Source organism: Triturus cristatus, chromosome 10 (genome assembly GCF_964204655.1).
Source record: "Triturus cristatus chromosome 10, aTriCri1.1, whole genome shotgun sequence".
In the NCBI taxonomy this organism is placed as follows: domain Eukaryota; kingdom Metazoa; phylum Chordata; class Amphibia; order Caudata; family Salamandridae; genus Triturus; species Triturus cristatus.
In genome coordinates this window covers 555,491,728-555,505,775 of record NC_140593.1, presented here as the reverse complement: position 1 = coordinate 555,505,775, position 14,048 = coordinate 555,491,728, and the positions used below count along the sequence as shown (strand labels likewise).

Sequence of the window (14,048 nt, the reverse complement as noted above, 5' to 3'; positions counted from 1 at the left end):
GATGAGAGGATAGATATAAAGATTGAAAAGAAGAGGGGAGAGAGAAGAACCTTGAGGGACCCCACAGGAAACCAGACGAGTGGGGGCAGAAAAACCGGACAGATGAACCGCTTGAGAACGTCCCGTAAGAAAGGACGCGAGCCAGGAGAAGGCAGAGCCCGGATGCCCGCTGCGCTGACACGGTCGAGAAGGATGGAGTGGTCAACCGTGTCAAACGCAGCGGACAGATCGAGGAGGACAAAAGCTTGAGGAAGGGAGGAATCGGCCTTTGATTTCAGCTCATCAAGAACTGCGAGGACCACCGACTCCGTAGAGTGGCCCGGGCGGAAGCCCGCTTGATGGGAAGCCAACAGGTGGTTCTCCTCGATATAGGTGGAAAGGCAGGAGGTGATGTGACTTTCCAGGATCTTGCCCAAATAGGGGAGGAGGGAAATAGGCCTAAAATTGGAAGGAAGGGAGGAATCTAAACCAGGCTTTTTGAGGATGGGCAAGACAATAGCGGATTTAAAGGATGAGGTAACTGAGCCCAGGGAAAGGGAGGCGTTGAGAAGGGAAAGGGGGGGGGAGTGGGGCAATAAGTGAATAACGCTCTCAAAATACGTGCCGGGGCACAGTCGGCCGGAGAGCCAGACTTAATATTAGTGAGCAAGGCAAGAAATGAGTCTAGAGAAATTGGGGAGAAAAAGTCAAGAAAAGAAGAGGGCGCAGGAGGAGCAGGAGAAAAGGAAGGAGGGGGTACAGGAGGAATGTTGGATTTGATCTTAACGATCTTCTCAATGAAATAATTGTTAAGTGAGGAACAGAGATCCTGAGAGGGGATGAGATTAAGATTGGCGCGATCTGCGATCGCCAAGTCATGAACCAAAGAGAAAATCTCTTTGGATTTATTAGCAGAAAGAGCAAATTTCTCAGAGAAATACTTAGTTTTGGCCGAAAGAACGGCTCTCTTGTATTCATTTAAGAGACGTTTGTATTTAGCCCGAAGGACAGGGCAATAATTGCGTCTCCAGTGACGCTCAGAACGTCTAAGGTCCAATTTAAGAGCTTTAAGCTCGGTGTTGACCCCTTTATGAGCATCATGAGGACGGGCGGCCTTAGTTTTCCTGAGGGGAGCAACCCGATCGCAGGAAGAAGACAACCAGGTGCTAACCGCTTCAGCTTGGGAATCAAGAGAAAGCTCAGAAAAGTCAGGGATAGAAGAGACAAGGGAAAGGGAGAGGGAATTCAAATCAACCCGGTTCCAACTACGTGCAACAATGTTTTTAGGTAAGGGAGGTTTATGAGGGACACCAAGATTGATGGAGAAGGATATGAGAGAGTGATCGGACCAGGTGCAGGGAAGGATGCTGGGAGGGAAAACCGTGCAGCGAGATGACCAAATTTGGTCAAGTATATGACCCTGGTCGTGGGTGGGAGCAGTAACATTGGCCGAGAAGTTAAGGCACTGAAGGGTGGCCGAAAAATCTTTGGAAGACATATCTTCCTTAGGATCGCCCGGCCAAAAATTAAAGTCTCCCAGCAGGAGAACCGAGGAGTTATTAACCACAAGTGTGGCAAGAAGTTCCTGCAGGGTGGCTACGAACAGGGGAATGTTCTGAGGGGGTCGATACAAAAGGACAACCGTGAGGGGAGCTAAAAGGTTAACTGAGCGAGCCACCAGAAAATCCACGCTAGGTATGGAGGAATGGGGAAGAAGCTGAAACTGTAAGCTGGAGCGGACAATCATGGCCACACCCCCACCAACCTTGCCATCAGGGCGGTCCGCCCGGAGGGCGTAATAGGAGTCGGGGAGAATGGCCAGGACGTCAGGAAGTGAATCGGTCGAAAACCAAGTTTCAGTGAGAAGAGAAAAAAAATCAGGGGACTCAGTATTCAAGAGATTGAATAGTTCCAGTTGATGCTTTCCGGCCGAGCGAGTATTGAGGAGGCAGGCAGAGGCAATATAAGAAGAGGAAGGGGAATGAGTGGCAGGAAGGGACTCCAACAAAGGAGACAAAGCAGGGAACACAGATGAAGAAAAAGGTGCGGAAATGCCAAAAGAATCAAGGCGCTGCAACAGAGGAAGGGGAAGTGGTAGATTGACTGAGAGAGAAAGCAATTGAGCAGAGGAATAGACCACTAAAGGAACAGGATCTGTGGCCCCTGGTCCCGGCCCGTCGCAGACGGGCGCAGGCGGGCTTAACTTAGGCGCAACTTCGGCACGCCTTCGTCGCGCCCGCTGCGCTGCCGGGGAAGTAATGCCATGAAATAGAGTACACAAGCAACGCAATATGGGCGTGGCGGGGGGGAGAGACCAAAAGACTGCACCGCCAACCCCAGAGCAGCCCAAGATGGCGACCTCGCCCGTCCCCGCTCCAATGGCCTGACCGGCAATGGAGGAGAGCGATCAGCGAAAGGCGCTCTGGAGCGCGTGCAGGTAGGGGGGCTTAAAAACGAAGGAGTGCGCAAAGTCCAGAGCGCAGTCACAGGAACACACAGGCTTCCGATTAAAAAGTACAAGGAGGCAGGTAACGTTGCTCCCGGTAAGCGCCTCGGGAGATCTGTAATGCAGGTCAAACTTAAATCCAATCAAATCGTCAAACGGCTGTTTAAAAAGCCCACGGAGAAGAATAATTTATTGTAGTTCGGAAGTTTTCATCCACAATCACTTATCAAAAACTTACCAGTATCCAATTTCTTAGAACTCGTAGAATATCATCTGAAATTAACACATGCAAGGAGACCCTGGAAACACAAAAAAATTAATTACATGGCCAGAGGATATTCAGAAGAATTACTGGACAAACACATTGACCAGGCCTTAGTTGCCCGTAGAGAAGATCTTCTATAGAAGAAACCCAAAATGACGTCCAATAGGGTAGCCTTTGTGTCAAAGTACTCTACAGCTTCCAGATGGATTCAAAAGAGTATCTGCAAGCGTTGGGGATTACTGGAATTAGAATCAGACTTCAATGATTTGTTTCATGATAAGCCACTATTTGCATATACTAGAGCACGGAATCTAAAAGATGTTTTATCTTCTAATAAAAAAAAAAAAAAGAACAAGATCACCAGCGGTCAAGGCAGGAACAAAAAAATGTTGGAACTGCATCCACTGCAACAACGCCATACCTGAAGAAATACTATTGCATCCAAGAACTGGAGAACGCCTTACATTAACTCAAATGACAGATTGCAATTCCCAAAATGTTGTTTACTTAATAAAATATCCTTGTGGATTATTATACGTTAAGAAAACAGAGAGGAAAATTAAAATGGGTTTGACGGAGCACAAAAGTAAAATTAGAAATAAAAATATAAAACTCCAACCTTGCCGTACATTGGGAACATAATAGACATACCATTGGGCAATTTAAGTTCCAAATTATAGAACAAGTGCCTATTCGCCAAGACACAGATAATTTTTAAAAAATACTCCTGCAGCATGAGGCATTCTGGATAAAAAGCTTGAATATCTTAATACCTTATGGGTTCAATGACAGATTTGAAATGGCCTGCTTTCTTTAATCAAGGATTCAGTGGAGTGACACGAGCAGACCGAAAATTTAAAAACATCCCTTACATTCCCCACGCAGCCACAAGATTTTTGATAAGTAACATGGTTTCATCTATGAAAGTTCATGTGACACAATTAGACGTACGTTCTATGCAATATTGTGAGATGGACCAGGCGTAGCCAAGCGAAAATCGCCACCTCACAGGGGGGGGGGGCACTGCCTCTCGCCACTCCTCATCGTCAAGCTCTAGGCCATCCCCCACCTAACAATCACGCAGTCGTTCACGGGGATTGGGGGTATTATTAATCAATTTTTCATAAGTTACCGAAATTACTTAATGGGTACCTCCCGCAGAAAGCAATCAGTCTGCTAACGGTGAAGACTCAGGAGGGGAAGAGCCCTTCTGTAGGGCTGTTCCAAGAGCATGACGGATCTGCAGATAACGGAAAAACTCTGCGTCGGAGAGTTTGTATTGCTGTTGGAGAGTATCGAATGCAATCACAACACCTTTCACCCAGAGGTCACCTATCCGGGAGATACCAATGAGATACCATTTGTCAAATCCCTTTGAGGAACGCAGGTTGCCCAGTTGTTCAGCGTCCCACAAGGGAGTTGCCAGTGTGAGCTTCCTGTCCCAACCTAAGCTTTTAGTAGCTGCATGCCAAACCTGGACAGAGTGGTTGAACCAGTTAAAGGGAGTTTCCTGGGGTTCAAAAAAGGGCTCTGTTGTAGTCACAATTAGATTCTTAATGTGTAAATAGCTTTTAGGGACAGTCCAATATGTCAGACAGTGATATGAGTAACTTAAACGTTGTTGCAAGAAGTTTCATGTAATCTCAGATGCATAAAATACATTTATGTAAATGACTATGGTGAGAGTTACATCATGTTGAAAGCTCAGTACCCATATATTTATTCACATCACCTGTTTTCTGAGCAATGGCACATCTTTTGAGCACGTTTGGAGTACCCACATACAAATCAATTAATGTATTCTAGGTAATAGTACCCTCTCTTCAGCGATCTGTACCTTTCATTAAGCATTACACCATTTTAAGATGGTGGCCGTTAAGCGGTTAAGGATCGTAAAATACCTGGTTCATTTTCCAAGACAAATGGTCTTAAATAGGGGTATATAGGTAGGAGAGTATAATCCTATAAATCGTCCTACTTTATGGTGGTCATCACTGTATTGATGGTCGAATTGAACGGATTCCAGTGATTAGACGGTACACGGATGATGTTAGTTTGTTGTTTAGGAATGGCGCTCGTGATTGTGGAGTACTCTCGCGAGATTCAATGATCGTGTTAAATCATGACGCCCGTGAGTCGGAAGACGCGTTTAGCCAGTAAGCGGGAGACTCGGATCACAGTGATTAAGGACGAGAAGGTAATACGTTTTGAATGAGCATTGTGATTACGGACGAGGTTTGGGTTCGTTATGCTCTTGGAGTAATGGTGGTTATTTTATCCTAACAGCATTTCAGAAGTGGTGACTATTGAAGGTACTAATATAATTAACAGAAAGGATGACAGATTACCACGAGGTAAGCGACAGCATAGTCGTTTCATCGAGTGAAATTTGATTGTTGTATTTAGGAGTATAATGATAGATGACTTGAATGTTATTGCAGCATCAACACGATCTCAATTGTTTCAATGTTCGTCTTTGGTACCACAACCGAGATGACAAGCGGTCTGTTAAGCATCCTAGAGGTTTACTATTACATGGTAAACATAACAGCTGACTCCGCGCCTCATAAGGTTGTCTTGAGGTAGTCAGGTATATTTCACGAATATGTGTTTTTTTTTACCAACAAGTGAAAACATCACTAGATCTAATGTTAAGTTTATATGTTTACAGGTAGATTGGAAGGCTGTTCCGCATATCCGTTCTTTCTTCTTTCATGGATGTAAGTGTTTATTCAAGCAGCGCGTCATAAAAGGGGTAGCACTCGGGTGTCAATGCAACTTAATAAAAGTCAACTGGTTTTCTACACTATGAGGTGACACGCTCCTTCTAAACTGAAGTTGCACAAAATAGAATGATGTTTCTTCATATTAATTTGCACATCAACTGATGAGTTTTCTTTTCACCTAACAGGTTTTTCCCTGATGAAGGGACAGTTGGTCCCGCAATGCATTGGGGGCGCTGTTCTACTAAAGTTGTATACAGCATCAATTGATTGTATTAATGCATGTAGAACAACATTTATGTTGTAGTATAAATGTTTGATATTTAGAACTATTATGTTTTGGAATGTTTAAAAGAAAAGTAAAAATGTCCTTGTTAAAAAATTGGTTTACACAGTTTATCTTTAAGTATAGCAAACACAGCAGTGCATGCTAGTGTCCAAGTTACCTCCGGGACTTGGCCACCCTATTTGTATCAGTCATATGCTAGGCAGACATATCACTAAGGTAGCACGCCGAACGATTGAAACTCAATATTAAGATTATTGGAATAATATAATTGAGTGCACAATCTCCAACAATTTTGAATTTCCTGGTGCCCTTGGTACCATATATTAGGGACTTACACGTCAGCTACCCCAATTGGGGGTAGCCAATTTAACATGTAAGGGGTTAGAACACTGGCACTGAGGTCTGGTTAGCAGACCTCAGTGCAATCTCCGCGTCGAAAAAAAAACAGCAGCATCAGTCCAAAACTGTGGGGGTGATCATACAAAAAGAGGCATTTCCTTACACCAGGTATCATGGAGTATGCATTGATTTAAACCTCCGATGGTCTACATGAGTGAAAAGGGTTGGGTTACAGCTTACGTCTATCTGGTTTCTATTGGTAGAGAATTTCACTTTAGATGCAATATGTGTAAATAGCATTCTGGTGTATGCGTTCTCGCCGCTGTGCACAAAGCTGAACATAAGAGGAAGAGATCAACAACAAGAGGCATTGTAGTAAACAAATACAAGAGATATGTTACCGATAGCAGGCAATGTAGAGCTTCTTATCCTTTCGCGTCCCAAGGTAAATCTGTGCCATTTTTTCTTTAACATCGATGAAATATGGCTGGCTTGAAGTGATATTTCTCAACATTCCCAAGGCGGGCTCCACTTCTCCTTTACTTAGTGCCAAATCCGCGTTTGCAATAGTGATGCAAATTTCTTCTGGTGTTCCATGGAATTGATGTATCGCATCTTGCATAACCTTCGTAGCTTCATGCTGAAATATTACAAAGTAATAGAAATTTTGTTACAACCGTTAAATGTGATTATAAAAGACCCCTCATAAATGCCACTCACTGATTGATTGTAGGCCCATAGTCTAAGAAGCCAAATATTTGAGATCTTTAGGATTCTAATTTCATATCAAACCAATGTCCTCCTACTGGAGGAGCACTCCCACAGCAGTTAGTCGGTCCTGTGGTAAAATCCCGTGAGAGGTGCACCAGGCCAGCAACTGCAAAGGTTAGATCATCCTCCTCTATATCTCATACCATTTTATATGAACATATTTTTGCAGTCAAATATCACTTTAAGGTCATCAAGATCCTGTGAGGAAAGCCTCAAATAAAGCACTTCATGAACGTAAAAATGAATATCCACTGCTATACCCATGAAACAGAAAAAAAGAACAGATTCACTTACAATGAGCAAATTGTCTGAAAGCAGATATCTTTTCAAACCATACTTCGAACTGAGGTCTTCCATTGGCAGAAGATCAGCAACTAGAAGCTGTTTAAGTCTGCAGTTAAAGTTTCTTTTTACACTCACTCTTTCATTGCCTCACAAATGGTTCAAAACATTATATCCATGCATTAAAAAGTCAGAAATCTACTCTCTTAGTGTTAATTGTGCACTTTAAATTGGTATCAGAATTTTATGGTAATTGACAAAGAATTGCACGACTACACCTGGAAAACTACAAAAGATGTACAGTAGTAAAGGCTGTAACACAGAGTGCAAAACTTCACTAGTAAATGGTGTCGAAATATTAACAAATAAATGTATTTTTTCTTTTGTTTCCTCTCAAGCAGAAAAAATAGTTTACCCTACATAGTTATTGCTTGCATATCCAGAATGGGAAACTAAACAAGGTTTGTGAATATCTACAAGCTATCAAGTGTGTGGGTAGTCACTGCAACCTCCAGGGCCACCAATCCCACATTAACAACTTATCACAGTATTTACACAGGAGTAAAATCATCTAGCAATTTTTCTACATTCAAAAGTGCAATTTAAGGAATAAATTATAATTTACCCTAGCACGTTGTTAAGCAGATGCGTATGTAAACCTTTAAAAGTGAGATGCAAAATGATGACCACAGAATCCACAATTTCCATCATTAAAATCTAGTTCATGCAATGTTCCTTACCTGCTCACCATTTAGGCGAAGAACCTCTGCAAGTTCCAGATAAATGGAGACACGTTCACTGATGCTTATGCTACTCCCTTTTCCCTTCTTACTTTCTCCTTTTCTCATTTCAGGAAGATTCATGATAATTGTGAGTGTTTTAATAGCTTCTGGCAGATCTCCTGTCATTTTCAGTGCCCGAGCCTTGATGAGATGATACAGTGGATAGTCTCGAACCTGGAAAATGAAATGCATTTATGTATATTACACAAGTAGATGCACAGTGAGCTGGTTTTCAAGGCTTTTCTAAACATGAGTATGTACCTAGTGGGATGATGGACACTAGCAAAAACATTTAGGGGCCTATTACGAGACTGACTCGTGGGAGAGCAGTGGTCTCCCAACCGCCACATTCCAATTTATGCGGTCGGACAGCCATTTTCCTGCCACAGCTGCCAGGGAACCACCATTACCTGGCGGTGTTGCGGCTGACAAGAGGCCACAATATGCCGCTGAACCGCCAAGCACAATACGAGTTTCCTCTCCGCCGGCGGTGTCACGGAGGTACCTACTCTATGAACACTGACAGAGAAAAAACAAAAGGGTGCACAAGGGGGGCAGATGTGTCCTCCTATGTACATGCACACCAGTTCCTGGACGGCATGGACTTTACAGCCCATGTCATGTAGGAACGGTTTTTGGCGTTCCCATTGCGGTGGCCATTTTCTGAGGCATCACTGTGCAAATGCTAAAAAACAGCCCGCCAGACAGGAGGAAACTCCTAATCTGGCGGGCGGCTTCAGCACAGCTTTGGCGGTGCAGGGCGGACCCGGCGTCACACCGCCAAAGTTGTAATCAGGCCCCTTGTGTTGAGTTACAATGACTGTAAATTCATAGCACCCACTTCAGGTTTTACAATCAGAAGATTGAAGTATTAAACAAGCCTCCAAAGAGCAGAGGTCATGTGCAGGTGAGTGAACCTTTCATTTCTCTACATGAAAAGGGTGAACATTGCATGGATGTTCTTGGTGAACGTGCATAGCTTTCTGCATTCTGTTCTTTACGAATCCCAAATCTGTTATGCATGAAGATTCCTTGAATTGGAATTTCCTACAGGTCAAGGTGCGAGTCAAATATTACGCATCAAAGAGTATATTCCAGAAAATAGCAGGTAGGAGCAATCATCAATATACTGGACCCATAATTTGACTGCAGGCATCAGATAATTCAAACAGTGCTTCTCCATCCATACTCTTCTATCTTTGCCCAGTGTGATGGAAAAGGTAAGTAGTTGTAATCCTAGTTTTTCAGCATTAATATTTGCGCTGATTTCTTAAAATGTAGAATATCTAACGTGCTTCTGCAAGATCCCAGAGCTCAAGTCAATTTTACTTTTTAATGTTTTTCAGTTAAAACATATAGCAAGAAAATATGCGAAAAAGACACCATCTAGTGTTTGCCCTTTGTAACTATTTATCCAAAGTATAGGACACAATGTACATCTGGCTGAAAACTCCACTCTACAAAACAGTGTATTTCACATTAGGAGTTAAACCCTGGTCATTTAAGAATCTTGGAGTCAGCACTATCTCATTATGCCCAGCAGGGCGAGAGTTGGGTTGTTCGTTTTTGCAACAAAAAGAATATACGTATGCATAGAAACCAGTTAAAAATCTTTGGCCCTAAAAGCAGTAAAGTGGGTTGGGCTTTTATGAATTTAGAGAGAACAGCTATGGCTGTTAACGGGGATTATAAGAAAATAACATTTCTTTCTTCACCATGTAATTCTTTCAGGTCTTGATAAAAGATAAAAACAGAATGGTAAAATAACCCAACCTAAAACTTGCATCCAGGGCCACAGAATTTAACAAATAGGTAAATAAGGTACGAAGAGAAGTCTGGCCCACTAAAGTATCCATCGGAGTCAGACAATAATTGGTAGTCGTACAAATGGGAGGAATAGGAACATTTATAATCAGAGATGCAGGAACAGCCATACCTTTGAGAAATACGCCCTAGACTTCCACCATAAGGGCCTATTAGCTTGTGAATTACAGGTAAGAATGCAAGAAACTATCCACCAAGCTATAATCTGTTCAGAGGAGGCAGGACCTGCTGCTCACTGCATTATAATTAACAAGGAGCTTTTTGACCGTGCGTATATCTTTAGGCTTGCCCAAATAATAACTTATGCCCACTTCACGTTGAGGCTATGTAAAGAACTCTATCCCAGTGATGATGTATTAGAGGAAAAATTAGGCAAGGACATTTTCAGAATAACGTGAAAATTACAAATCTCTTTTTGGACAAAAGAATGGTGAGTTTGTAAGGATAGTTTTTAAGATAGAACACAGTGTATGGTTCATCGGTGCACAGGGTGCTTGGACAAAATATCAAGAAAATATAGTGTGCACAAAATATCGTGTCAAGAATATCCAGTACAAAATTATTGTGAAGGTAAATTACTATGGAAAAGAAAAGTTTTACTTCACTTAACTCCACATTTACGTACCGTGAGGGTATACATATCTTCAAGGTAAGTAGATGTGGAGTTAAGAATAGGAAATCTGAACTTACCAATTTGCACTCACCTGCTTGATATTTCGGTTCTCCATATCTTAAACACGATTTTCTGTCCACACTAATATTTTGCAATCGATATTCTATCAAACATCCTATGCACAGAACTTAAAGTTCACTCATCCACGTGGATGATGTAACCGCCACTAAAAAAGCAACCTTCCACAAAAGGTTCTGTTAATCAGCCTTGTGCATGGGCTCACGCAGAGTTTCGATCACTTTAGAGAACACACATTGAATGGCCAGGGAGGAGAAGGTCTTTTAACAGGGAAAGCACTGTCCTAAGTCCCTACAGGAAATACTGAATCAGTTATACTAAAAACAGCCTGAGAAGAATAATAAAGGTAAGCAGCGACAGTAGCCAAATGCACTCTAATAGAAGAGTTCTACAAACCAGATTGTGCCAAATAAAGCTGATAAGGTGGTACTTTCTCTTCCTGGCAAGTTCGCGGTTCTGCATGCTTGATGTTGCACTGTAAGCAGAACCTGTTCCTTTTGAATGCATATGAAGAACTCATAAAAGGATGCTTTGCCTCTCTCAGAATGTTCATGCAGTTATCGGGTACATTGCTAAGTCTTACCTCGGTGATTACCTTGAAAAGAACTGGGAGTGGTGGAAAAGTGTACAGAATCCTTGGGACCAACACATCAAAAGTGCATTCCCCAGGGATGACGGCCCAAGAAACCCGGAGGCATAATTGGGGAATAAAACAGGTCCATTTCTGGATCAGGTGTAAGCCTCTGAAGTAGCTGTGGTCTGTAGATTAAACCTTCTTGCAGCTTTCTCTGAGAGTTCATGGAACGTCCATTGAGCTCTCAAATAGAGCTGTGAGAAGGTGTAACCTTTGGATCAAAGCACAAGAGTTCTACACCTCAATAATCTTTTAAACAATCAAAACAAAACCACAAGCTTGTCCTATGGTTCCAATTCTTCTTCCAACGAGATCATGGAAAGGAGAGATTAGACATAACCGACTTCACAGGGATCACTGACAAAATATCAATGACAAAAATATTGTTGACAAAAATATCTATGAAGAAATATAGACTGCAAAAATATCAACTCCCTATAATGAAACAGGTAAGTACAAAAATATCAACTAAAAAATATCCAAGTAAAAAATATAGATGTGCAAAATATTGACTTAAAAATATATATAACAAAATAATATATTTTAAATATTTTTAACAAGATAAATTACATTTAATATACATTTTAACTAAATATAACAAACTTGATTTAAAAAATATAAACACAAACCTAGTTTATACATAAACATTTACTTAAACATAATTAAATATCTATTTAATGTAAAAATAATAAACTATTATCTATTTATTGTTTAAACTTAAATTATATAAAAAAAATATACATATCAATAATTTTAAAAAATAACCATTTTATAAATAATTCAAACATTTCACTATAAAAAACAATCAAAATGTACATTACGCAATACAATAAATACAACAGTAGGGAAATTGTTGGATAGCAGGGGAGTAAAAATTACTGTTCCCACTCTAGTGAGTGCAACTGCAACAAATGATGATTCATACATTCTCCCCCAGTCAAGAGATCTGGGTTAAATCCATCGTTCTTTTGCCCACTACGCCACCCCAGTTTGGATCCAGCCATATGCAAATCAGTCTTGACCCTGTGCCTCATGGGAACAGTTCAGACCGAACTGCCAAGTCAGGTCCTCCCTGGACTGGAAACAAGGCTGGCTTATGAGGGCTGAAAGCCCAAAACCGGTCCTAGGATGCCTGGCCAGGCAGTTGACAATGGTCCTAACTCAATTATTAGCAAAATCAATAATCACATCCAATTACGTTGTTTCAAAATTTAGAGCCAAATGATAAATGAATTCAGGATAGCTCAAGATATTCAATATAACATTCAGACATGAAGCGATGCAACATCCAAAACTTAATTCATCATATATTTATTTACAAAACCATAGATTATATAGGATTTTTCACATGGTTGCTCCAAAGGAACGTGCATAGAACAAGAGTGATAAGAAGTGAGTGTGTAGAAAAGTAGATTTGAAGGACAGAAGTACAATTATTAAAAACCTTTACAAAGTTCACGGTTATAATTCACCGTTTGACATGTCCTGGTCACGTTAAGAAATATCATCAATGAGTTTACGTATTTCATGCACAGAATTTAATTCAATTAGTAGCACGTTTGAGGGATTGCGTGTACCAGGCTTAACAACAAGAGAAATGTCGACGTTTCGACCCGTCTTGGGGTACAGAGGTATTTTGAGACCTTGACCATGCGGGTCTTCTTCAGGACAACAAGGGGGGTAAGAGCAACCTGGCGTGGTCCTTGACTCGACTCTGTATCTAAAATAAGGAATTCAGTGATGAGGATATTGCATTGATAGTGTAATAATACACCAGCTAAAAAGAGTGGGGATTGTGAGCTTACCTAATGTGTATCCAGGCGATAATTAACCATAGATGATGTATCCCGGTCAATCATTAGTCATGTGTACAGTCCTGTCAAGTATATTTACACAGGCTGTCGTGCTGAAAGTAAGCAAATTAAGAATAGGTTTAATGGCCGGTTCGGGGGTATACTAGCCCTCCCTTCGAGGACATGAACCTAATGTGTGTTAAAATTACCTGCAATTGTAGCATCAATCAATCCTGCAGTGTTTCGGGCCTTCTACTTAAGGGATAGGAACGGAATTCATTTGTGCATCTCGTTTCCAGCCGAAAGGCGCGCTGTAAGGAAACCGAGTAAAAAGTATAAGGATTGGGCCCATAACGGTTCGTACCAAATTTCCGGAGAGGGTCCCAGCAGAATTCCTACCTGCGTCCGACTAAGTACGTGCTTCCCGTGGCGTCTACACCGAGAGAGGGGAGCGCGTCTGCTCTGAGTATATAGAAACAAAGAGGCAACCGTTCACGTAGTGACGGTGCGTCGGTCACTGTCAGGGTGGAAAGACTCACCGGAGTCATGGATTGTAGTTCGGTCAGGGTGCGCGGAACCGATCTGTAGTCCCTGGGGATCATGTGGGATGATGTTCAGTGTGTGAATAGATCATGTGCAAATAAAGCGCAATACACAGTCTTGGGGTTCCTACGGATACACGTAATTCTACAAATAGTGACATAGAACAAGGAAAGAATTGTAACTGTTCCAAAATACATAGATCATTTCAGCACGACAGCCTGTGTAAATATACTTGACAGGACTGTACACATGACTAATGATTGACCGGGATACATCATCTATGGTTAATTATCGCCTGGATACACATTAGGTAAGCTCACAATCCCCACTCTTTTTAGCTGGTGTATTATTACACTATCAATGCAACATCCTCATCACTGAATTCCTTATTTTAGATACAGAGTCGAGTCAAGGACCACGCCAGGTTGCTCTTACCCCCCTTGTTGTCCTGAAGAAGACCCGCATGGTCAAGGTCTCAAAATACCTCTGTACCCCAAGACGGGTCGAAACGTCGACATTTCTCTTGTTGTTAAGCCTGGTACACGCAATCCCTCAAACGTGCTACTAATTGAATTAAATTCTGTGCATGAAATACGTAAACTCATTGATGATATTTCTTAACGTGACCAGGACATGTCAAACGGTGAATTATAACCGTGAACTTTGTAAAGGTTTTTAATAATTGTA

General features: G+C 41.7%; 1 protein-coding gene across 5 annotated transcripts in view; it reads right to left on the bottom strand.

Annotated features, from left to right (window-relative positions):
* The window catches only part of LOC146789716 (tetratricopeptide repeat protein 21B-like), a 514,157-nt gene that overhangs the window by 292,987 nt on the left and 207,122 nt on the right, over positions 1–14,048 (bottom strand). For all 5 annotated transcript variants that reach the window (XR_014970145.1, XM_085632051.1, XM_085632050.1 and 2 more), the window contains 2 exons: positions 7,835–8,050; positions 6,443–6,681 (listed from right to left, as the gene is read on the bottom strand). Coding sequence is in view for 4 of the 5 variants with exons in the window: in XM_085632051.1 (XP_085488177.1) it covers positions 6,443–6,681; positions 7,835–8,050 (455 nt within the window). In the remaining variant the exon portion in view is untranslated. The remainder of the gene's footprint in view (positions 1–6,442; positions 6,682–7,834; positions 8,051–14,048) is intronic.